Raw genomic sequence first — 26,478 nt, 5'->3', positions numbered from 1 at the left:
CCTTCAGCATAACTTATTTCAACCTCAGTAGCATAGATTTTAACTGAGTGCTGAAAAGCCAATTCAGTCTTTTGTGTCTATCCAAGGAAATAGAGGTCGGCCATGCTACTCTGGTTTTCTTATCATTTTCTATCTGGATTAGACTGGAAAACAGACATTCCTACTTGGGTGCTCTGTCCAGAGAATGCTCCACAAGGGTAGTATGGTGGTGCCTTTCAAAGCAGGATATTATTCCTGACCACATATCTTTGGCTCTTGCTGGTTTCTTTTTTCCACAGGTTCTTCATTTTTGTGTTTTAATTTCTCTGCCTGGATTTTGTTGGCTGATTAGATCTGAACAGCCCCATGTCTCCTTTTAAGTGCATTTGTATGCTATCCAGATATTCTTTAGGGAGGTGCTACTTGAATTAAGTTAGAAATAACCTTTAATTTTATACAATGCATTTGTAAATATATTTGTATTTGTGTATATACTTGTGTAGCCATATATTTGGATGTATGAGCGTGGAAGTTTACGTTCCCAGCTCTTTAAAGATTAAAATAATGCAAAAGCTGTGAAAATCCGGTTTCTGCACTTTCTCATGCTATTGTTTTTGTTTCCTCTCTCTTTCTCCTTTTCCAGGACACCGCTTTTCTTTGATACCCTGAATACGCCTTTTCTTTTCTGTCCTTTCATTTGCTACAAGCCCCGTTTCCTCTGCAAGCTCAACGTGCTAACTTGCAGTGTCAGCTTCCATTTTCTTCTCTTACGACTTTTTTCTGTGCTCCTTGATATCTCTTTCTACTGTTAAGTAACTTTTCTGCAATGTTTGCAGCCTCCACTCAATAGGCTTTTTCTTTAATCTCCTCTTTTAGCAGATTGATAGCTTACCTGTTGACTTCAGCGAGACCTGGCTACACTATATATCTTTTTCTTTTAGTATCATTTACATATCAGCAGCTAATACTACGTTAAATTGCTAGGAAGGGATTAACTATCAACCATAGAAGACTTTACATCATGGTAGTTATAATAGGCTGCCAAACTTAACCCCTTTCTTTCCTGCAAAATAACATATTAAGTCATTAAATAGGAATATAGAAGAGAAAATTGTTCTGAAAGTTTTGCTGAAGCCATGATATATTATGCAGCTATACCCACTGTAATCATGCAGATTTAAAAAATAAATAAATAAAAAGCAACAATCAGTAGTGGATAATCAAGTACATGAACAATGATCCAGAGGTTCAAAGTAGCAGCCACTAAAATACACCTGATCAGTTATTGGGGTTGGGACTGATCTGCAAATGCGTGCAAAGAACAGCAGTCAGTTGGTAGCTACAATCAATGAATCAATTTTAGAGTACGTAACACACTTGAATGAAGAGATGTTAGTTAGAAAAAAATCAGATTAATGCTGACTTTTTAGTCTTGAAGAGTATTTTCACCCTGTTTTTATCTAAAATTAGGATAAATACTTCCAGCTAAAACATTTTAATCCACAAATAACATGCATTGGGAACAATTTATGCAGCAGTGAGCCAGAGTGATTTCAGCAATCCTTGGAGCCCTTTTGGCAACACAAGCATATTAATTGAGATGGAGCTTTCTCAAATGAGTTATAATATCAGATTGTATTCATGTTAGAGAGTTTTTTAATGAACACAAAAATAACTGACAGAGCTTTATTCCTGACCCTTTCACAACATACAAAAATAAGAGAAGACAAAATGAACAGCCCCTTTTTCATCTCCCACACTTTGATTTGTTGTTGTGTGACAATGACCCTTTACAATCAAAAATGTCAGTATTGTGATGCCTCTTTCTACCTGTACCTTTGCAAGCAGAGCTGATGAGTTCCATAATATAGTGCTTGCTGCATCCTCTGGTTAGTGTCACTTACTGGATCATTAGTGAGAAAGGAAAATTATACTTTGCTGTAGCTAGTATCTAAGAGTATACAAAACTATTGAAGGACTGGGAACAACTGAAAAAAACAGAACATAATTACCTTCACTAATGCAAAGTTCTTTCCAAGTTCAAGAAGCTCATAGCCAACAAGATAAAAAAATCCTGCTATGAGTGCTTTACAGTTAAATGCAGGATAATTGCAATATTGACAGCGTATATAAACTAAGAGTACTGCAACTATTACATTCCCCATTATCTCATAGAGTTCTGTGTCACCATGAAAAACAATTGTCCTATAAAAATTCAGTTTCCAGCTTTCCTCTCTCTGTATTGCAAACCTGATAAAAGAGTAATTATAAATGCACAATAACAAAAAGGCAAACTGGTAACGCTGTTGAGATTGAGAGTAGAAAACACTTTCATGGGAACATGATTCTGTCTCTGACATTCAGTTCAGGGTATGTTTATGTTATGTGTGTATGTCCCTTATATCATACGTACAGCATGTACCATGTGGACACTTAGTAGCCTATATGTCTAAGTTAGATTGAAGAAAAAAGTGTCCGTTTTCAAATCTTTTTGTTTAAAATATATATGTATTCTGTTTATTTGCTTTCTACTGCTTTAAATTAACATTTTGTTGAAACATTTTAGTAATTTCAGACTTTCATTTAAGTTTTTTTTTTAATATATATATCTTGGAGACAGTCTTTAATGATTTGGTCAAAACGTACTGCAACTTTAGAGACAAACGTATTGTGAGTTTGTATATAAAAGTTTGCATGCATAGGTCTCAGTTTAGTTAATTTATACTGATTTATTGTACAGGCTGCCTAATACTGCATCAGTAAGCACTATGATTTTAGGATGAGATATAGCATATAATATCTTAAAATCTGCTGTGATGGGAAGATTGAGGTAAAGGCTGAGTGCTGAGGAGTCCCAATTGTATTCATTAACCCAGTGTGATGGGTAAGTTCATAGAACTGACAGATTCAGAAAATTTTACTTCATATTAGAACTGGCAGACCTCAGCCAGTATTTTTTTTGTCTGAAAACCTCTATAATGCAGTGTGGTTGTAAGGAACTAATATGAAACTGTATCACCTACAACAAGGAATGCTTTAGGCTGCCTTCAGTGTAAGGATTAGATAGCCACAATAATTCTGTATTTTACCATGATTCCTCTGTAACGTTATTTCTAATATTTCTTATATTTTAAAAAAAATCTTTAAAATCTGGCATGTGAATTAAAATATCTTTTTCTGGTTTTTAATTTAGCAAAAAAAAATCTTATTAGTTACTAAAAAAAGCATTTTTCTTCAGCTGCTTTTCTTGTAGATAATAGTTCCCAATTGAACTCCCTTGGAATAGTTCCCAATAGTTCCCTCCCTTGCCCCCCCCTTTAAAATCACACAGAATCACAGAATGGTTGAAGTTGGAAGGGACCTCTGGAGGTCATCTGGTCTAACCTCTCTGCTCAAGCAGAGCCATCTAGAGCAGGTTGCCCAGGATCATGTCCAGATGGCTTTTGAATATCTCCAAGGATGGAGACTCCACAATCTCCCTGGGCAACCTGTGACAGTGCTTGGTTACCCTCACAGTAAAAAAGTGTTTCCTGATGTTCAGATGGAAAAGTTTCAACTCTGTATAGCAGTACCTTCTAGCTAAAGTGAAGAGGTTTTGTAAGACTTACAGGAAGTCTCTATGCTCAGTTTCTTTCAACAAAAGGAAATGTAGTTTCAATTCAACTGAAATATTATTGAAGTGTCATAAAACACTAGAAGCTAAGCTAGCCCTGGGAGTTTAAGAAATTCTCTCTTTATAGAGAGAAATATATAAATATTTGCCTCTGTCTTACAATGTGAGCAGATTGTCTGGGTTGTTATAGTTCATAGTCACAGCTACTATACTGTTTTGTAATATAATCCTGCTTCATGCAAATAATTTGTAATGAGTGGGCTAGAATAACTGTTGACTTTCACTGGCTTTCCTAGGCTAGGGACCTTAGTGATAGGAAGTCTGCTCTGTAAGAGCTTGCAGCAACAAGAGATACATACACCTCCTCAGTGTACAGAGGGTGCCTCTCCATTTGGTCAAGTGGTCCAAAGGTGATGTTGATAAATAAGGGAGAGGAAATGTATCAGCTACCTCCTGCGCTGACTGACAAGGGTTCATCTACTGCTGACTTGCTGGCTTAAATATTGGTTTATACTTGCTTAAAACTGTGGTGCTTGCAGCAATGGCAAGAAGACTATTGTTTGCCCAGCAATATGTTCCTCCAGTTTTTAAACTTTGTTCATTCAATAGGCAGTAATTAGCACCTCCTTGAAACGTGAGGGTGAGTAGAGAAAAAGCACCCAATACCTACTTCTAAATCAGCTCAGCATCTGTGGATTCTTTCTCACTTGAGAATGATTAAATTAGGTCTTTCTATCATTTCTAAATTGTATTGTTCTGACTATCTAAAGTATGAAGTTTCTCAAATACACGTTCAGTGATGTGTTATTGTAATTTATTTCTGGAATCAGTTAATTGCAAGAAAGTTCATCAGTTTCAATTAAAACATTCAAATTCAATACAGACTTAACAGTCCGGAATCTGACTTCAGTACAGTTACTGGATTTTTTTGTTATCTCTTTATTAGAGAGTACTGTAACTATTTGCTACTACTTAAGGAGTTAATCCTTGTCATAACTTTCCATAACCTTATCTTTTTCTTGTTTTTCAGGGTCAGCCTGGTCCTCAAGTAAGTGCTATCTTATTTTCATACATAAGTTAAGGCTAAATACAGGGCACACCAAACTCAGGTTATCTACAAAGTATTTTGATGTTTTTTTTAATCCTACTGTAATAAGCTAGAAACTGGTAACCATTGCATAATTCAGTAAGGCAAATATTTCCTAAGAGAGAAACATGGGCCCCCCCATATGGCTGTCTGAGTTCCCTCAGCTGTTTGACCAGATGGTGGGATTAACAATGAAATACTGAATAAAGCAAATCTCCTAACTACGGCTTGAAACTTTGCCACCTATATTTAAAGCAAGATAAAATAACTTAGCAAATGTGTGGCAAATGTAATACTTCAACTGCTTATTAATCACATGCTAATAATGTTGCTATAAACCAGGCAGCCCTCAGTTATTTTAAATATTGCACTGCTAGCTATTTTGATTAATTATATACACTGCTTTGAATTAGTTCTGCTTTATTTAAGAATAGTAGAACTTTGTCTTATGAGCTGTAATTGAAGATGTGGAAATTTAGGGATTTAACTTCAGCTCTAAGGTAGAAATTGACATTGACCAGCAGAAAGGAAACATTAGCTATAGCAAAAATTAAATGTAAATTATTTGAGTTACAGTGTGGTATAGAAATGTGGAAAAGCAAGGAAATGGGGGGGGCAGGGAAAGCCAATACCAAAGGCAAACTTAGTTGAAAAACTCTACCTTTTTGCATACTCAAGATGCATTATGGGAAGTAAACTCTGGGCTGTGGGACCATCTTAGCACAGAACCAGGGGTTGCCTGAACCAGGATTTCTGTGAGGGCCTTTTATATTTCAGAATCATAATTGAAAGTCAAAGCTTTACAGCCTTATTGGCTGATAATTTTTAAGTGAAGATTTTCTTTACAGGAAGCAAGCGTTTTCCTCAGATTTTTTTGTTTTTAATCATCATTTTCTGTTGAAAGACAGTTTGTGTTACAAGCCCTCATCCCACTCAGTTTGAATGCCTAGTATCCTTGCAGTGCCAAGCTCCATGTAATAGTATTATATAAGTAATCCGTATGACATTGGAAATGACCACCCCCCCATAGCATTTACGTTTCACAGTAGTCTCTTGATGTGTGGCCTACACAGAGAGGTATCTTCAGCCTCTGTGCTGCTGGGGGTCAATGAGGAGCGAGACTGTAATTCTGTGTGGCACTCTCGCACTGAACAAGCTCTGTTGAGGACCTGAGGCTGTTACTTGAGCCTGTGGGCTGCCCTCTAGTTGATGATGACTTGTGCTGCCACCCATGTCTTTCCCCTCTGGGTTTGGGACCCCACCTCCCGCATTTCAGCTGCTTGGAGAGTGTCTCGTTTAATGCTTGTAAACAGCTTCTCAGCCTTTGGAGCTCATATCTCTACATGAAATGCCCTGAGGTAGCTGTAGGCAAAGAACCACAATGGAGATGGCAGCATTCAGTGCTGTTTCAAGGGCAGAATGGCAGAGACATCTTGTCATGATTGTAAGAGAAGTGGGGTGAAAACCATAGGAAAAGTCCTCTACACCCCCCCTCCCTGCCCCCAAATTGCATCAACTTCTCTGTGCCCTGAATGATTATACAGGAAAGAGCTACAAGATACTAGGACCCACAAGACTTAGGATGAGAATTCTTACATCCTAACTTCAGTAGTTCCTCCCAGTGGAAATGCTCATCTCTGTGCAATTGCCATTGTTCTGAGCAACACTTACCATTATTCTTAATACTGCCTTTTCCTCCTTTTCAGCTCAAGATGCTCGTATTGTGGCAGGAGGATATGTATGTACTCAGTCATTTTGACTGGCTGATTGAGTCCAGGGATAATTCTTGCACGGGCACTGGTGAGGAAGTCATAACGGCATGAGACAGTCAGAGCAGGATTCAGGTCTAGATCAAGATGCCTAAACCTAGAAGCTTGTAGGTGTTGACATGTGAAGTATAAAAACACTCCTTGTAGTCAGTGAAGGTTGAGTCAATGCTCAGTGCACCTAGAGACCTCTCAGCTCCTTGTAAACTCCTAGGGCTCAATTACATTCCCTGCATACAGGTGTTTGTTGCTGCATGAGATGATCCAGGGTCTCCAGCCTAGCCTCTGGCTGTCGTATGTACAATGGCTGGAGTCGGTGTTGGACCATTGTTGTATCTGTCAGTCATGGGCAGCTGTCTTGGATACCTAGGGAACCTTTCACATGACACTAGCTGCATACATGCATGCCTCTTACTTATAGATTCTGATTATAGGCAGCTACTGAATCTAATAAACATTCTGATGAATTGCTCTCTAGCCGATGTTGACATCTACCTGTCTTAGGCAATGACATGTAGGCTGTAAATTTAGATGTCTTTCCTCTTAAACTGAAACCCAGATCCAGATAACTTCATGAAATAGCATTTTAAAGATGTTGAAAGCTGTGGTTGAAAATCTCAAGACTTTTTACAATTATTTTTAAGGTATCAATAAAAAATTGAACCTGTTCACATACAGATAAAATAAGTCAACCCCCCTCAGTTTCTCATTAAAAAACACTTTGCAGAAATTTCAGCCACCTATGGCTGTCAGTAATTTCCCCAGTCTTAACCTTGTCCATGAGAAATCCAAAATGAAAAGTATTGGTCGGTTTGGTTAGAAAGTAAAGGCTTCCTGGCTTCAAAGATGAGGATTGCTATGCTGACAAAAGAAGCACTTTTTGGTGTTATAACCATGTAAGTCTACACTAAGATCAAAGATAAATTCTAATCCTTTTTACACTCAGTGTTTTATTAACATCTATTCTTTTTTTCTGTGTTTTTCAAAAAGTACACACAAAATTCACCCAACACGTACATAATTACTTAGTACAAATATAAATTCGTAACAGATCAGTAACACCTCCTACCTTTTTATCTTTGAATTTTTACTGCTTCTTTTCTTCAAGAATGCATCACAAAAGACAATTTTGTTTCTTGTTTTCCTGTTTTAAGTAAAAAGAAGCTTTATTACAACCCACAAGCATTTTTTCAGAAAAAGCTCATGGTTCTATTGTATCTCTGAAAGGTAGAGACCATAATCAATAGCTGAACAATTTTTAGCATAACCTTTACAAAAATGAAGTACCTTCGTATGATTTTGGGTTTCAGTTAAAAAAAAGCCTTTTCAAGTACCGTGTAAACTGAGTAGAAGAGCAAATAATAAAATTTTTAATATTTTTGCTGAAACTTAAATTCTGGCTTTTGGGTGACCCCAAAGAATATCTGTTTTTTCTTGTGTAGAATGTAAATATGTATTTAGCTTAGCTTGTACCAAAAAGGTTTATTTTCCGAATAAATCTGTACAACCGAATTCTGCACATACATCTCCTATTTAATATAACAGAAGTATTCATGTTTGTCAAAGAACAGTTTCGCTTCTAGTCTAAAGTTAATTCCATAAGGAATGTACTATTGGGGTAAAGAGATTAGGCTTGTTATTTTTAACTTTTTTTGTTGTTTAGAAGGAAAGTTCATATAAATATTAGAAAACAGTGCATTTAGTATTATGGTGAAGGAAGACAAAATGATCCTTTATGAAATCCTGCTGAAGAAAAACTATTAACAACTACAAATGTGGGGCAGGGTGGTGTTTCAGTGTGACTTTGTCTCAGCCAGCCAACTGTTTTCTTCCTCATGGCAATATCCTCTCCAGGCCTCTCTCTAGTGCAACACACTTTCTCTCTCATGTCAGCATACATGATCACTCTCTGTGTGGGGCTTTGAGATATAGCAGCCCCACAGATGCTTCTCCCTTCTCTTTGGCAGCCGTTCAAATCTGCGTTAGAAATGGACAAAATATTAATGATTGATACTTGTTTTCATGAGATTCTTGTTTTCCTGTATGTGAAATGTCTACGGAAGTGATGTTATTCCAGTCTGAAATTTTCCAGTGTTATGTGCATGATATGGGTTACCATAGCAATTCTGGTGACAAATGTATGCGTGTGTCTTTTTCACCGTCAAGCTTCAGGGTATATGACTGGAGTATTTTTAATTTCTGATGGCAGAGATTCTGATTCATGGTTAGACAGGCTATTACTGGCTTGTGCTGTCAACAGAGCTGGTGGGAACCATTTTAACTTTTTGTTTTCTGGTTTTTGTCAAGGCCTGAGAAAAATAGCCAGCAGGACATAAGCCATAGTTTTGAGCTGTTTTGGACGGCAGCAGTGAATGTAAGAGATTTGTTTATCGCTTCCTAGAGAACACTGTGATGGTAGAGAGAATCCTAGACCTTAGGAAAGAGTTGAGTATCTGACAGCAGGAAGGATGGGAAGGGGGTTGTGTAAAGAAAATGTCCTGCTGAATTTCCCTTTCAGTTTTGGTAGTTTGGATAGCCATCTGCACTCCAAGATTTGTTAAATACTCCTCTCAGTTAACATATGCCATTCAGTACTGGGGTGGTTGATAAGGTCAAGTGATCATGTATGTGTTTTGATGGCTTTTTAAGTTATGGGCAAGGTACATAATGTGTCCTGTTGACTAATGCTGCAAAGTGGTCTCTACCTGTCAGACCCTTAGAGCTGGACATGCTGCTTCTGTTCTGATCACCATAAATTGAGATTTAAGCTCCATGTTCCTTGCTCCCAGCAGTTTGCCTTTAGGAATGCTTAGAATCTCTCTACTTGTGTGGACAGTGGGGGAAGGAGGCAAGAAGTACAATTATGAAGGACAGAATCAGCATAAGGCTGGAGAAATAGTTCATCACCTTGAGATACACAGTGCAGTAAAGCTGCTGCTCCTCAGATCCTCAGAGAAGCCAGTGGTTGTATCCAGGCCATCAGCTGTTCACACTCTAGAGAATGATCCTGTGGGATGTTTCTTCTTCTAGCACCTGATACCCTAAGCTCCTTTGTAAACTTCTGATCCTGCTGAAGGATTGAATGACTTAGTTTGAATATGCAAATGCTAGACTGCTTTCGAGTTACGAGTTGCAGGTCAGATTTTGCTATCAAACTTTAACAATTAACAGTTTGTTAACAAAGAACAGGTACAGTCACTCAAATTTTTGTTTTCTAGGCAAATATGGAATGATGTTATCTTTGCTTTATATATTTATGTGTGTGTGTGTGTACACACTTTGTCAGATGCCATCAGGCCATTATTTCAGTGTAGGTTATGAAATTCCTTCAATAAACTTGGTGCATCTTAGTTTCTTCTTAATTCCTTATGTAAAACTGTGATTACTCATATAGAAATCAGAATATGAGTTAGAAGTTGGTGTAAATTCATGTGGGGATGCACCCTATTACTGTGATCTTTCATTTAAAGATATACCATAAAGATATACCAAATACCATTTTGCATCTAAAGATTTGGGTTCAGTTTTTAGTTTCCTTTGAAGTGTCTTTACTAGCATGTAAACAGTGCAATGAGCTACTGCATTGCCCATGTCCTGCCCTAGGTATTGCTGATGTGGGTGTTGAATACAACAAAATAGAACCTCGATGTCATGTCGAGGCAGGTACTGTAAGTTAAGGAGGACATGTATTTTCAAAGGGGAATGAATAGTTTGTTAGGCTTTGGTAAAGAAGAACAAGTACTGAAAGAGAACAAATAACAGGTTTATTTGTCTTTCGAAGAAATTCTTCCTAAGTGAGTTTAAAACATTTGTAGTTTTTAAGTTTTCATATGCACACCATGCATTTCCTCCCAACTACTGTCATCAAGTCCAAATTAATTAGTTATACCTGTGTGAATGAAAATAAGCTTAGGCTTAGCCTGAGAGCTTGGGCTCATGTACAGCAGTAGCAATAGATTATTGTAGTGTCTTTTAAAAAATAATTAGTCTCATCTAATGGCCAGGTAGACATGGGAAGACAGACAAGCACAGCATGTAAAAGTCTGTTTCTTACTTGCACCTGTACCAATAACAAGGCCAAATACTTGATCCCATTGCTGCTAATAACATTTTGCTATCAATTTTGAGATCAGAAATTAATCTTAACTGAGGATATCATGTAAATAAACCGGCTTGTCTCATATGTGTTTAGCGGGCAGAGCTTTAGCACTTGCTTACCATTTACCTTCCTCTCTAAAGCTGTAAGACAATTCCTGAACACTATTGAAATTGTGCGATCTTTTCAGGAAACACTCAGTCCATATTGACTTGTGAACCTGAAGAAACAAATGCCATCATAATGGCTTTTAATTTTATGTTAGTTGCCAAATAAGAAGCAAGGATCTAGCTCTTGTCTCCCATCAGGTTTATAACCCTGTAGCCCCGTCAACCACATAAGAGAATGTAGGAGGAGAAATCATGCTCAAAACTTCGTTTACTGTCTGATGTGTACAGAAATGTTTATGATACAAAAGGTGCCAGAAATATATCTTCCCAGAAGGAGTTATGTATTTAATTGTTTTAAAGTATGTTGCTTTCTCAGCTTTGTATGTAATAAAGCAGAAGTTAATTTTGTTTAACAACAATAAGCGCTTTTAAAATATAAAACACTTCCGTTTCCCCTGGTAGACTTACGTACATGTGTAAACCAGGATAGCTGTGAATGTTAAATGCCTCTTCAGCTAAGCAGATGGCATTAGTGCAAATAAGAGGATTCTTTGCTTTGGAAGATAAGAGCACAGAATTGGAGATGTAGGAGCAAATTATGCTGGACTATCTGTTGTACCAAGACTAAGGAAGCACCACACATAATTTAAAAATCCCAAGGGGAATAAGTACCAGGCATCGACAAGGAAAATTCTTGTAGCATTGGATGTCGTACTCTGTTTCCAACATGTTTTTTTTACTTGTCCTTTTTCACCCTTTTGCCAGGATTTGTGAAGGAGCCTCTAATGGCAGATTAATGACTTCCCTACAGTATCCTGCTAAGTGAACTAAGTTGGGGATAATCAGACTTATTAGAACCCTGTTCATCTAATGTCAGATCGCCAAAGCAGAGGCCAGACCCCTACCCCAGCTGTGCAACTGTGTTCTTTTACCTACTCTGATAGCATGCTTTTGAGTTACAATTTCAGTAACTATCTCTGGAAATCTTGCGCTGAAATAGCAAGATGTTAAAATGTTCCACAGCATTTCCTGGAACTGGTAATTTATTTCTGATTTGTTTACCTGATTCAGAAAAATATCAAATTTGAAATATGTTAATTTAACAATTACCCATTCAAAGTAGGTTTTGATTTTCTACGAACACAAACATAAGAATGTTCATTGTACAGAATTCTGTGGAAAGGGCTTTTCATGCAAGGTAATGTCAGGTCTGGATGCCCTCGTAAAATACCTTCTGTTGTTATGAAGGCGGCTTCTTTTACTAAACCTGAAGATCTCCCTCCAGAGTAGCTATATGCAATAGATGAAGAAAGCTTGGAAGGTGGATTCTTGGAACAGTTTAAGTTGTTTGGCCCAAAACTTTTAGAAGTTGATTGCCTCATTTCATAATTCACATAGTGACCATTTATGGTATTGTTGCTCTGAAAACCCAAGTCCTAGAGTAAAAAAATATATAAAACTAATATATAAAACTCTAAAAGAAAACATGAAGGAGAGCTTTCTATTTGTAGAAATGCTTTCTATTTGCAGGACGTTACCAACTTTTCTTTATGGTGGCATCATTAATTTCTGAAAAGAATTGGTTTTGTTTTAATGAAATAAACCTGAAGGTCTGATTCACTCATTACATATACTAGCATAAATGTTATGGGGAATCATACATTAGCATTCCACCTATTCATCTAGAATGCAACTGTGACCAGGGCATACTAGATCTTCTAACAGCAAGTGAAGAACTGTGAAGCAAAAATGACTTGTAATCCTTAATTTGGTATAGCGTTGCTTAGCTTAACAGAGTACATATGAGTACAAAAAAGCAATTGCAAGCCTAGTACTGTGGTTCCATTATGAGATGTACAAAGAGTTGTCAAAATATAATTAAGAACTCTGAAATATTTCTTGTATTCCTAAATCATTTCTTTATCAAGTGACCTTTGTATTTTCTTCATCCTATTCTACAGATGGCAGAAATACACTAGTGTGTTCTGTGTTTTATTAGGAATTATGTCAAAACAAAGTATTGCACTGTGTTCAAGAATATTATATAGTATTTTACTATCCTGCTGCACATGTTTTTAATTCGATATTAAACTCCTACTGGCTTATTGTTTTTACTGATCTTCATGCTGTATTTCAGCTTCGAATTCCAGTTCAATTTGTTGCAGATCCCAGTAGTTTCACTGCCTTTAAAAAAAAAAAAGAATGAAATGAAGAGTTATAAAAATGTGTATTTCATCAAGCTTATGGTGACTTAGATATCACAGCGTAACCTTTAAGACCTTAGTCTTTCACAAGGTTTTCAAAATACCAGTCTCCTTGATCACCCATTATCAGTCCAGAGCCCTGTGCTAGAAGCTTGGAAGTCCTGCAAACTAGAGCAGACCTGGGAGATTTGGATCTCAAGCTGCCAGATGGAAGCTTCAAAATTTGTATTTTCCATTATAAGGTGACACTTTCATCAATTGAAATTTGACTTTAAGCAACCTTAGATGTTAGCAGAAATGCTTCAGGTTCTTTATATTGAATTCGTGCTGGCATGAAGAGCTGTGATGATGTGCTATTCTTTCCTGTAAGTATGAGTCAAGTTTGGAGGAGAGAAAGAAGCAAAAACTGAAAACGCAGCAATTCCTTTCATTGGAGTGTTTTCTGTGCTGCCAGTAATGTTATTAATGAGTATGGCATGGAAGTGTCCATTCTGTTTGTGAGCTTTAGTCCAGAATTCTACGTTTGAAAAATGCTTTGTCTGTCCCTGCAATAACATAGGACTTCCTAATAATCTTTTTTGTTGAGATCCGTCAGTAACATTCAAGAGTTGTGAGCTGCTGAGAAACATGTAAAAGAATCACGTATTTGCAGAAATACAATCCAGTTGTATTGCACAGTATGTCTGTTAGTGATCATTTGCCAAAAAGAATGAATATCCATTTAAGTATACATATACATATGTGTGTAATTTCCCCTGAAGATGTTCTGAATTTTGTAGACCAAACTATTAGTCTTGAGGAGAAAACTGTTTTGTTTTTAATAAACTTTATGTTGTCTTAAATTGCTTCCTGTATAAAGAAAGATGTTGCCAGCCTTAAAGGTTACAAAAATATCTTCAGTCATCTCACTTTTATATATGCCTATATATAAAAGTATGTGTATGTTTGTAGTTGATATAAAAATTCCTTTGCATTTATCCAGTGTCTCAACTCAAACTTTACAAATCTGAACAGTTCTCGAAATAGCTCTACGAAGTATGTCGTTGTAGTTTTCCCCTGTTGTAGATGAGGAAACTGAGGAAGATAAATGAAAGCTTTAGTTCTTCTACTAGCATTTGTTTGTCTTATTGTAACACATATATTATTTTATATGCTATTTTTATGCACTTTTATTTCTACATACACGTTGACTTCAAATAAATTAATCTGTGATTAAGGGTTGACACATCCCCATCAAGACTAGAGTTATGACTTAGAGTGTCAGGTCTTTGCCTCTTTTAGCAATGACTTGTAGCTAGGACAGTATGGAGACATTTGCAGTAATCTAGTACTTACAGGTTGCCTCAGATGGATTTGTGCGGTGTAGCTTTTATCATTACATTTGTCAGGCAGTTCTTGTAAAAAGGCTTGTTTGGGTACCGATGGAGCCTGGCATGCGCAGAAACTATTTAAGGGACTAAGGATGTGCAAGGGGGGTATGGGAAAGAAAGAAGGATAAGATCCTCAGAGAAATGTATGTTGCTATTTCACTAAAATACATTTTTCCCAAGCATTAGCATATCCTCAAGTTAAAAAAAGTTATGAAATAATTTCATTGCTCTTAATCTGTGGAGGTTATACTGCAGTCTCAGAAGCCTTTCTATCCCTTGGGCTATATTTTACACAGCTATGGCTTTATACTAATATTTTACTGCCATTTTTTTTTAACTGTTCATGATTTAAGTAATCTAACACACCACATCTTTTACAGTATGTCCTGGTTTCAGCTGGGATAGAGTTAATTTTCTTCCTAGTAGCTGCTATAGTGCTATGTTTTGGATTTAGCATGAGAACAATGTGATAACACACTGACGTTTTAGTTGTTTATGTTAAGTCAAGAACTTTTCGGCTCCTCATACTCTGAAAGCTGGGAGGTACACAAGAAGATGGGAGGGAGCATAGCCAGGACAGCTGACCCAAACTGGCCAAAGGGATATTCCATACCATATGACATCATGCTCAGTATATAAGCTGGGGAGAGTTGGCGGGGGGGCAGTGACCACTGCTCGGGGACTGGCTGGGCGTTGGTCGGCAGGTGGTGAGCAACTGCATTGTGCATGGCTTGCTTTGTGTATTATTGTATTATTATTATTATTATTACTACTACTACTATTTTACTTTATTTCAATTACTAAACTGTTCTTATCTCAATTCAGGAGTTTTCTCACTTTTCTGATTCTCTCCCCCATTCCACCAGAGCGGGGGGAGGGTGAGCGAGCAGCTGTGTGGTGCTTGGTTGCCGAGTGGGGTTAAACCACAACAGTCCTTTTTGAAACAGGGATCAAACCCTGGACCCTTGGGACCAGAGGCACTTGACATTTCAGTTATTCCACAAGATTCCTGGGTGACTGGGGTTTCCTATTTGAGCCTGTTGTGTGATCAGTGCAACCCACATACTCCGCATAGCATTGGTTGCATGATGTGTAGAGGGGACCCTCCCTTTGAACATCCAGCCCAGCACCAGCAGTCATGGTGCCAGGAGGAGCTGTGCTTCAGTACCAAACACTTCTGAAGCAGCTCAAACCCCTTCATATGCTGCCAATATCTCCTTCTCAGCTGGAGTGTAGCGGGCCTCGGATCCTCTGTATCCCCGACTCCAAAATCCCAGGGGTCGACCTCGAGTCTCCCCTGGTGCTTTCTGCCAGAGGCTCCAGGTAGGGCCATTCTCCCCGGCTGCAGTGTAGAGCACATTTTTCACACCTTGCCCTGCCTGAACTGGCCTAAGGGCTACTGCCTGAACTATCTCCTGTTTAATGTGTTCAAAAGCTTGTCGTTGCTCAGTGCCCCACGTTGAGTGCCAAAAAGGACTGTCGTGGTTTAACCCCACTCGGCAACCAAGCACCACACAGCCTCTCGCTCACCCTCCCCCACCTGCGGTGGGATGGGGGAGAGAATCAGAAGAGCAAAAGTAAGAAAACTCGTAGGTTGAGATAAGAACAGTTTAATAATTTAAATAAAATAATAATAATAATAATAATACAATAGTAACAAAAAGGAAAACAACAAAAAAGAGAGAGGAACAAAACCCAGGAAAAACAAGTGATGCAACTGCTCACCACCCACCGATCAACGCCCAGCCAATCCCTGAGCAGCAATCGCTGCTCCCCAGCCAAGTCCCCCCAGCTTATATACTGAGCATGATGTCATATGGTATGGAATATCCCTTTGGCCAGTTTGGGTCAGCTGTCCTGGCTATGCTCCCTCCCATCTTCTTGTGTACCTCCCAGCTTTCAGAGTATGAGGGGCTGAAAAGTCCTTGACTTAGCATAAACACTGCTTAGCAACAACTAAAACGTCAGTGTGTTATCACATTGTTCTCATGCTAAATCCAAAACACAGCACTATAGCAGCTACTAGGAAGAAAATTAACTTTATCCCAGTCAAAACCAGGACACAGTAGCATTTTATAGTAGCATTTGCAGGTAACACTAAAAGAAGATCTAAATCTTTCTTTGGCATTCTACTACCTTGAATGAGCAAATGTATCCTGTACTGAGTAGTAAAGTTTGGAAAAGAAAAAACAGTGTACGTACAGGATGACATGCCTTTGAAATACTGAAACTTAGGGCATTGGTACTGAAACAAGTGTGGATTCACCACAGTAAATGAAAGAATGGAATTGACCTCCCCTATTTAAAAATCTGTGTTAAAATCCATTTGCTGAAATTAAGTTTAGTGTTGAAATACATCAATGTATGTTAGCTGCAAAACCTTGTTTGTATGTGAGCTATCCAGTTTTGCTCATTTATACAAGTTTAGCCTTTATTATTTTAATGTAAATATGCCTTGATATGATAGTAGGTATGGGCCAAAATTCTTCAAAAAGGGTACCAGGCTTTTTAGTAGCAGCTTCTTTGAAATCAATCAGTGCTTTCAATAACAAATTTTGGGTTGTTTTTAATTTCTTCCAACAAGAGAGATGGGTAGGTGGGAGAATCTATGAAAACAGAATGAAATGGGTATCGGTCACAAGAATCAAGTTGTTTTTTTTTTTTCCTTGAATCGGCTTACTTTTATTTCACTAGCTGCCTTGTTTTGAAACTAGTCCCTATTTCAAGTAGATGAACAGAGAGTTTTTCAGGTATTTCAATCATTTGTTTCTATGTGGTTATGATTATTTTGTAGAGCTGTACCCTATGCAGCATCTGTAAATGAAGTACATAAATCTTCTCCTTGACCCAATTGCTGGTCAAAGGACGATCTGCCTGGTAGATATTTGTATGCTATTTCTCCACAGGGTAGTAATGGATACAATAAAGTTGAAAGATCCAGAAGGCTAGGGAGCTTGGAAGACATATTTCAATGACCACAGGTACTTCTCTTGTAGGTAGTGACTGGCAGTGGTGAATCTCCATTGCTGTGAAACTCTCCCCTTCCCTTGCTTTCTTCCTTTGTCTGTTTTCTTCAAAATGCTTGAAGTTCAGCCTGTCATCCTCATCAAAAAGGTTCTTTTAAGTCAAACAAAAAAAGACTAAATGAGCAAAGAGCACTGTCATTTCAGCTGAATTATCTACCAGGCTACTAAGTAATCAGGGAAGCACCAAAGGTCTTTGAATTACAGAAGCCACAGTTCAAGTTTCAGGTAAAAAATGACTGAAACATTAGAATGTGAACTACTGTTTCTGAAAATAACAGGAAGTTGTTAAGTCCCAGTGAGGAGCTGTTTTCTTACTAAGCTTCTAGGAATAAATGAGAGAGCTTGCCTATGGATAAAAATCTACCAAAGGAAATATAAAAATATTTAATGGTGTATTTTTTATCTCAAAAATCTGGAAAAAGGATTTCATGAGTTTGATTGGCAGGAGGTGTAATTTTTTCTTTTCAATTTCTATTGTGTTGGGAAAGAAAGCCAGAATGTACTTCCATGATCCCTGCAGTTTTATAAGCCCTAAATTCCACCAGGCTATATTGGTCTTCCTTTTAAGTCTTTTTCTTTTTTTTTTTATTATTGTTTTCCCAAGTTCTCATTTGGTTTTGGAGCATATTAATTGCTTCCATAAAGTAGAATGTTTTGATCAGGTTCAAGGCATCAATACCTAATGCATCTGCTTAGACCTGGGGGGCGGGGCAGAAGGATACCAGGCTTTTTTTGCAAAATAGCCATATATTTGTACAGTCTGCTTACTGGCGGTTTACTGGTACAGTCCTCACTGGTGAGTGCAGAAAACTCCTCTGGAGTGGTACTATGCCATTGTTATTCTAATAAATGGGGATAATTGGGAGTTTAAGCAGTGCTAGTTATTTTTTCTCCTTTGTTTCATATCCCTTTTAAAGTTCAATGCAAAATAAAAGGCGTGAAGTCTGTGGCAATAAAAACTGTTTAGAGCTATAACTTCTTTCCTGCTTCAGTAGTTTGACACAACAATAAATGCAGTTCCTCTGAGGAAAAGGTGAAGCAATCTACCTTGAAAACTCTTTGCACTCTAGTTCTTTTTATTGTAAAATTTGAAGGACATTCTTCTCTGTCTTTCTGTCACCCAAACATGCTTTTTTTTATAGTTGTTTAATTCATTGCGCCTTGAATTTCTGTGGCATCTTTCTGTTAACTGCAGTGAATATTTATTAATGAAAGTACAAGACTTTAGTCAACTGCACTTTCTCTTGTTATTGAATCTTATCAAGACGCCCATGACATAATAAATATTTTCATCTATTGATAGCAGACTCATTTTTGCCTATTCAATAGCTACCATACTATGTATTAATTTTTCTGATACTTGTGACATACGCACTCAACTACTGAGCAAATGCTGATACAGAAATTCAGTCTTATTTTTAAATTCCACCACCAGCATGGTCGCACATGCGGACACACATGTGAAGACACACACACACACACACATATATTCCTCACACACATATATATGTTCCTATTGGAAAGGATATAACAGGGATACAAAAATAGTCTGCTGCATAGTAGTGGTCTAGTATAGGATGGAGTGGGACTCCAAGTGTCTATTCTCAATGCAGTGAAAGGAAGAGGAGGAAGAAGTAGGGAGGCTCTGTGAAGGTAAAAGAGTGCGGAACAGCCTACCTGAGATACTGGAGGATGAGGAGTTAATCTCGGTTATACTATACTTTTTAGCAGGGCCTGTTGTGACACGACAAGGGGGAATGGTTTTAAACTAAAAAAGGGTAAGTTTAGACTGGATATAAGGAAGAAATTTTTTACAATGAGGGTGGTAAAACACTGGCACAGGTTGTCCAGAGAAGTTGTAGGTGCTCCATCCCTGGGAACATTCAAGGTCAGGTTGGACAGGGCTCTGAGCAACCTGATCTAGTTGAAGATGTCCCTGCTCCTTGCAGGGGGGTTGGACTAGATGACCTTTGAAGGTCCCTTCCAACCCAAACTATTCTATGATTCTAAGATAGCATGTGATGCTTTTTCAAGTCTCAGGTGGACATGTAATGAGATAGGGATGTGCTGGAGGATTGGTGGAAAAGTAGGAAGCCTGAACCAGTCTGTATCATAAACACATCTCATTTTTGGAATATTTTATAAACTAAGTGTTGAACAACGAAACTCATCCAAAAAATCCTGAGACTGGTTTGGAAATAGCAAATGTAACAGTAATAGTAGAAAAACCTCACTGTTCAGTTTGGTTTAGGAATTTTGATTCTGTAGGGCACACATTAGTTGTGTTTTCAAATGTCTTTCTGCAGTTCTGAGCACCAGCCAAATATTTGTGTGTTTCTGCCTTTTTGATGTAACCAAGATTATGTGTTTGTATCTTCCTTGCACCTATGGTGTTATTGAAAACAGAAACTCTCGGTGTTTTCTTATAAAATGAGAGGCTTAGCAATACTAAATTTCATCATCTGTGTTTTTATGTGCTGTTTTACACGGTTAGTAGAGTGGGATTTCCTTTGTGGTGTTTTTTTACAGTATTGCATCAAAACTCTAATATCATCAGTAAACTTCTGCTTATCTAGCAAGTAGGAGAACAGGAAGGTGCACTGTGTTCAAGGCAATGAGGGCTTAGATCCAGGAAATAGGTGTACTACAGTGCATTAAGCAGTAAGTTGTTGTCGGGACGCTTTTGACTTTATCAGAAGCCATTTTCTTAACTTTAACAATGTGACAAGTCTTCTGTCACCATATCTTTGGTCTTACTGGCATGTACGGCAGCTACTAAATTCACAAGAAACTTAACAGTTGATTCAGGTTATGTTTGCTTAAATTCATTCATGCAGCCGTAAAGCCAATCCTTGATTTTTCATGCTCGGGCCATGGGTACATAGTCATATACTCTCCGTACCATGGAATCTTTATAGCACTATTTGTGTTGAGTTTTGTAGGTTTTCAAAGAAAAACATCGTGTTTGTCTGTAGAAAGGGAAGGAAAAAGGGGGGAAGCCTTATTGATTAATCAAAGAAAGCAAGTATGTCAGAGAAAGGAAGAGGAGACCTCCTATAGCAGGTTCTTGCTTGGGACACCGAGCCTTGTGCTTCTTCCTGGGTACTGAACTAGTCAGTTAGCAGTGACCCCTTGCAGCTTGTGATGCAATCCGATGATTTTTGTGAGCAACATTATAAAGTTCAAAAAAGCACCCCATCCCCATCTTAGCAAGAGCACTGCATGAGAAATGAATGGCTAAATTACAGTCTAAATGCTTTCTTGACGCATTTTGAGTAGATTGTATTCTCCTGCCTGCAGTTTATGAACTTGACTGATTTATGTATTGGCATAAATCACTGACTTCTGAATACGGTTGTATGAATTTACAGCAGGATTCACTTACAATTTACTTGTTGCTGTGAATGTTAACTGAGTTGTTTATCTAGGTTGTTATACGTACCAATTTTATGTGTCTCAGGTTACATCCATTTACATAATGTTTATTAAGTCAGGCTTGGTTATTATGTCAAATATTCAAGTTTCCTTTTCTCTGGTTTCCTTTTCTCTGCCTTGGAATATTGTAACAAAAACTTGAGAATATAAGGAGAGCAAAGGAAAGATTAGTAAGAGTCTTTTTTTCTTTAAAGAGTCTTTTTTTCTTTAAAGTTTTCACCATAAGTCAGTCTTATCCTAGGGGAAGAATAAAATATGTGAAACAGAGGGAATATAATTTTAGTGGTAGAAGCTGTTCAGATTCACTGGAAATTCTTGTGAGCACTTGTAAAATTGATACAAGGTGAGATGTTGGTGTTGTAAACTAACGTATGTAAACACTGGCTGCAAACATGGCCAAGTTCAGCAAACCACATTGCTCATTAGTTCAGGGCTTGTATAGTGGACGCAGGACTAAAATGAGTGTAGGAACTTTGAAATAGTACTGTCTTTCATAATACTCTGTGTAACCTCTTATCTTATGATTCAGTATATCTGTTCCTAATATTTTGCAGCAACTATAGGTTAGACTGGGGATTATTGTTCCAGTCAGGAACTTGTAATTTGTGAAAGTCATGAGCCAAATTTCAAAGAAATAAAAAGTTTCTCTTTTGTAACTGAATACTTTGTTGTTATGTGGTGAAACCACCTTTTACCCTCAAAATAAACTGTAGGAATTGAATTAACTTAGGCAATGTATGGCATGTCATTTAGTTGTGAAAACATGATTAAACTAAGTTGGCAAATTGGTTTCCTTTTTGAATTTGTCTAGATGACATTGGACTGCCTGGTTTGCTTTTCTGCTTGTCTCCACAAGGCCACTATTCCCTTACGCTGCCAGTTGCACTCTTATTGTGGATGCTGAGGCTGATAGTAGGGATGAATGCATTGTATGCTGTTTTATCCCAAATGAAAATGAAGGCTGAATATTGCAAGCCACATTCAGTCCTTTAGCTGCCAGGTTGCCTTAGCCTATGGCTGTTGTGGTTGAAATGTAGGAAAGCAGTGACTGTATCTAAGAGGTTATTTTTGCCTGTGTTGTCTGTAGTAGCTCTGCCTGATGGGAGCTGCTGAGTTTGACCTGATCTCAGGTTCCTTAGGAGCCTTGGAGGTGGCTGATCCCACTGGGACCTGGGACTGTCACAGTCCAACTGATTCTGCTTGGGTGGCTGTTGCCATCTTGTGCTGGGCGCTGGCAGGTCCTTTTTGCAGTGGCATCATATGGGTTATCTAACAGTCACTAAAAATCTGGATTCCTCTGCCCTGACTTTGGAGCTTTCTACAGAACCCAGAGACATTGCTGTTTCTTTGAACCCCGTCCTGAGAATCCCTCACTATTTTCAGTTCTACTTTCCCCTCAGTGCTTGGAGCCTTTTTGGTGAAGTCATGGTAGAACTGCCTGTATTATGGCTAAAGGCAGATCTATAGCAATAGGAATATGGAGAGAATATATCTATAAGAGAATTCAGATAATTTTGAATGCTTGTAAACCCGATATAAATAAAATACTGGCTTTTTAAGAGGTCCTCTAAATGTAACTGTTGCAAAACTATAAAGGTGGCAATGGCTGCAAGGGTGGAATACAAAATTAGCATCTTTTAGGGCATGAATTATAAAATGCTAACTGTGTGAAAAATTATGCTGATGACACTCAGTTAACCTTAAGGGGAATGTTGTCTCAAGGAAGACCACAAGGATTCATCTCATGTTTTCTAGTACTGCGTTCTCTTGCCTTTCTATTTCTTGTACACACATTTATAACAATGTAAAGATTTCATCAGAGAATGGAAATGGGATTTTGATAGCCAAAAAAAAGAAGCTTACCTGCCAGTCATTCTGCACATGGCTGTTGAATGGATTTGACCCTGATTTCAGCTTTGTTCTTGGCTGGCAGGTGCCTGGAGGCCTTTCAGTCTGCTTTAGAAGACCTTGTTTTAAAAACAGTAGTATTTGTCGCCTAATTATGAATGCAGATTTTGCATGTGTTTGTGATTTACAAGGCCTTGCTTATGTGAAACAGGCTATAAACTCTCCTTGGAAGTGTATAGTAGTCTGGAGTAGATAATTACACTTTGAGAAAAGAGCCTCTGTTTCCAGTGAAAACACTGTAAAGTTATTTCAGAAATGCTCTGACCTCAGACGTTTCATATAACTTACACAAAATGCTTTCACATTTGTGCAGCAGCTAACGGCTTGATCTCTGCCATCTCATAAACGAAAGCACAGAAGTCTCCCTGGGAAAAAAGCAGGATGTCTACGCTGTGGCCTACAAAGCTAGTGATATTTTATTCACTCTGTTCTTTGTGTCTATACCCTTAAACAGAAGAAACCTTGCCCTCCTTTAAACAAATCTGCCTCCTAATCACACCCCACCCCCGCAAACCCAACTTTCCCTCAGATTTTTCTTGCTCCCTGCCTCCACTCAGTGTACACACACTAATAAATTCTGCAGTAAAAACCTTGGGAGAATTTCTCAGCACAAATGGAAAGAAGATGTCAAAGGCTGAGGATAGGAATTTTCTTTTTAAAGTTGCAAAAACAATAGAGAACAATTGAAACAATGGGGGAAGAGCCAGAGATGGGTGAACAAGCCATGAAAGAATTGCATTAATTTTCTTTTGATGAAACCCCCCTGGTTCTCTTCACTAGCATCCAAAAGAGCTATTTTTGTTTGCAATTTTTTTTTGTTTTTCAAGACTCTTGGTGGAATGCAAAAGCATTGCAAATACAAGTGCAGAGAGTTGTGAGAATGTTCACACCAGAAATGCTCTTGTGGCCTTTTGAAAAGCTCTTTTTAACTTCTGGTACAATAAAGTTGTCAGATATTGATGAAGACTTCGTATGAAAAATTTGTGTCCTGGAAGGATGACTTAATAGAAACAGTGGTGTGTGGTACTCGGGGAGAGCAAACACCAAGCAGTCATAATTGCTGGCTTTGCCCAATAGAGAGCAATGAAGAAAACCCCTGGATTTCTGAATATGATGTGGACAGGTAATTTTCAGCAAACCCTGCACAGAAAAAGGAGAACAAAATCTAATTGAGATATGTGATTCAGTCTTATTAAAAAACATGTTTGGATACGGATTGTGCTTTCAGAGAACTTTTAGCAGAGGAAAATATGCAGGGGAGAGGCAGGGGCCACTTCTGCAGGTGGAGACAGCTGAGCGCATTGCCGCAGTTGTACCAGGGAGACGGTCTAGCAGCCCTGCAGATCTGCTGGCTGAACCTCTCGGGTGAGCACGCTCTAACTTGTTTCTGTTCCAGTGAGCCAGCTTCGTTCAGGGAGCTGATGCAGTCTCTGCTGTCTTAGTTTGTACCAACTGGCAGAGCTGCGGCGGGCACAGCTCAGGAAAGTTGTGAGCCAAAACCCATCAGAAGCATGGCGTTGAACATCTGGATGAAGGCAGGAACAACTCCCACAATTGCGGCATGATCCAAAAGCCAACATCTGTCTGCAGTCTTGGTCATGTCATGTTATCTATAATTTCACGCCTAAGACCCAAGAAATAGGATTCTGACTGTGGCAGATAGGGGCCATGTTATTTGCAGTTTGCAGCCAGCAAGTAATGGTTTGATAATTCAAGGAGATAGAACACATGAGCACAGCCCTTCGCTTGTGCTCAGTGTTCACTGTAAAAAAGGCAGTAAGAGCCAGCATTGGGTGATTTTAGTTCTTCCTGTTCCACAGTTACTGTGTTACTGATGCTATGAGTTTGCGAATTCGCAAGCTTGATGGCATGTATGTGTATTTTAAAATGGGCCTGCTGAAAACGTGCTCTGCTGTAATGTCCCATCCAAGTAAGTATATGTGGAGTCTGTAGCTAGCGGTAGACAATGCTGCATGTAGTTTCCAGTGTACATATGTATGAATATGTGCATTGGAAAGGGGCAGTAAGGGGTAAAGTATAAAAGAAATAGGTGGAGAAACCTTAAAAGTGCAGCAAGGTCACATCCATTCATTAAGTCATTTTGTTTAATTTCTTTTTAAAGAGGACAAGTTCTTGCAGGGCAACACAAAGCGGGGAGGGCTCATAGTTAATTGAGCAGGTGGTTTCCATTCAGCTTGCAGTGAGCACTGTCCTTTATAAAGGAGACGTGGGGACGTCAGGTAGCAGACTTGTTTCTACGTCCGCTGCAGCAGTCGGAAGAGATGGCAGGCTGTGGAAGGAGAGGCATATGCTTTAACTCCTTGAAAGATTTAGCAGCAGATACTCTTCTCTGGCATACATCAGAAGCCCTTAAAAATAAGCAGAAAATTGGCTACAATAGGGATTGTCAGAGACTTGCATGTGGTTGATCACATCTTTAATACACAGCAGACTGGCCTTTCTTCCATTTCCAGTTATGTGAACCACATGGATTTTTACTAGTGTAAATTCTGAAACGGTCCAAACGTGCTCAGCTCAACTAGGTTGCACTTGGTTATTTCTAATCATGTTGCTGGTGGCAACCTTTTCTCGTGCTATATGCGTGCGCGTGCACACGTGCACACTCTCTCTGTTGGACCCAGCTTGCTTGGATGGCTCCTTCTCTGTTTCCAGCTGCTTTCATATGTACCTCAGGTCCTTCTTTGTAATGAAACGCCTGCGTGTCTTTCAGAAAGCTGGAGGTAGAGTCTGCACTGTGTAAGCAGCCAGTTCTCTGCAGACTGCTAGCATTTTTATTCACAAGACACTAACCTGAAAACGAATGTTTTAGAAACCTGCTGGTAGCTTTCTGGAAGGTGCTCAATAAAAATGGAATAGGAAAGGACCTCACTGTTTTGTGATTCTCTCACCTTACTGTTTGTCTGGTGGTAAGTAACAATAAATATTACTTCTGCAAAATCATGTTATACAAAGAGCTCATTTTGCCTAAAACAGTGTGCTTGAGATTAAACATCAACTTCAACATTGCCAAAGATAGGAATGAAAACCCTACTTTTGGATTCCCTAATCCATTTTTTTTTTTCAATCTAAGCAAGGAGGGTGCCAAAATACATGGCAGATTTATATGCCGCTGAATTTATTAGCTGCACTTGCAAAGAAGTTTTACAGTCTTAGAAAACATTTATCATCTGATAGGAGATAAACTATTGTCCCTAACTGAAATCAGTAGAAATTTTGCTATTTCAGGCATAGTTTTGCTTGTCTAAGTGGTCTGATTCAACACATGGAGTGAGCAAACTATTCAAGAAATAACCGCACTGTGCCTATTGTTAATAGAGTGAAGAAGCCGTCTCTGGAAGAGGCCTGGCATTTGGAGTGGAAAATAATAAGGAAATACATTGTTAGGAAGAAATCGCACGCTGGCGCAGACCTGTTTCTTGCCGTGTCCCAGGACTTCATCAGTATCAGTAACGCATCTTTGCTTCTGTTTCTTTCAGGGCCCTCCTGGTCCAAAAGGCGAGAAGGTGAGTTGATGCGCGGGTGACACTTACAAGGTGAACGGAAAGCCCTCCCAGCGTGAACTAAAGAGACCGTTTGTATTGACGCAGTGTAATGTTAGATGATGTAAGAGAGCTGGGTAGCACACAGATGCTGTGTTAAACCTATCATCTCATCTTTCCACTTTGCAGGGAGATCAAGGTGATCAGGGCCCTCGGGTAAGCATCTTAAAAAAAATGTTACACTTCCCCTTCGCTGAGTAGGCAATTAGTCTTTAGCGCAAAACTAAATTAAATACACTGTCTGAGCTAATTATGCTTATTAGCTGCATTTACCCTGCATGTTGAAGTAAGTGTGTGCAGGACAGTAATACTGAACACGACCAG

The 26,478-nt window shown here is 38.5% G+C and overlaps 1 protein-coding gene across 1 annotated transcript in view; it reads left to right on the top strand.

The window, feature by feature from the left end:
• The window catches only part of COL25A1 (collagen type XXV alpha 1 chain), a 322,972-nt gene that overhangs the window by 191,856 nt on the left and 104,638 nt on the right, over window positions 1-26,478 (top strand). The window contains exons 5-7 of the mRNA XM_075149759.1: window positions 4,623-4,640; window positions 26,092-26,118; window positions 26,284-26,310. Coding sequence (XP_075005860.1) covers window positions 4,623-4,640; window positions 26,092-26,118; window positions 26,284-26,310 — 72 coding nt within the window. The remainder of the gene's footprint in view (window positions 1-4,622; window positions 4,641-26,091; window positions 26,119-26,283; window positions 26,311-26,478) is intronic.

The sequence above is a fragment of the Calonectris borealis genome, chromosome 4, assembly GCF_964195595.1.
Source record: "Calonectris borealis chromosome 4, bCalBor7.hap1.2, whole genome shotgun sequence".
NCBI lineage: Eukaryota > Metazoa > Chordata > Aves > Procellariiformes > Procellariidae > Calonectris > Calonectris borealis.
This window is presented reverse-complemented; position numbering and strand designations above follow the sequence as displayed.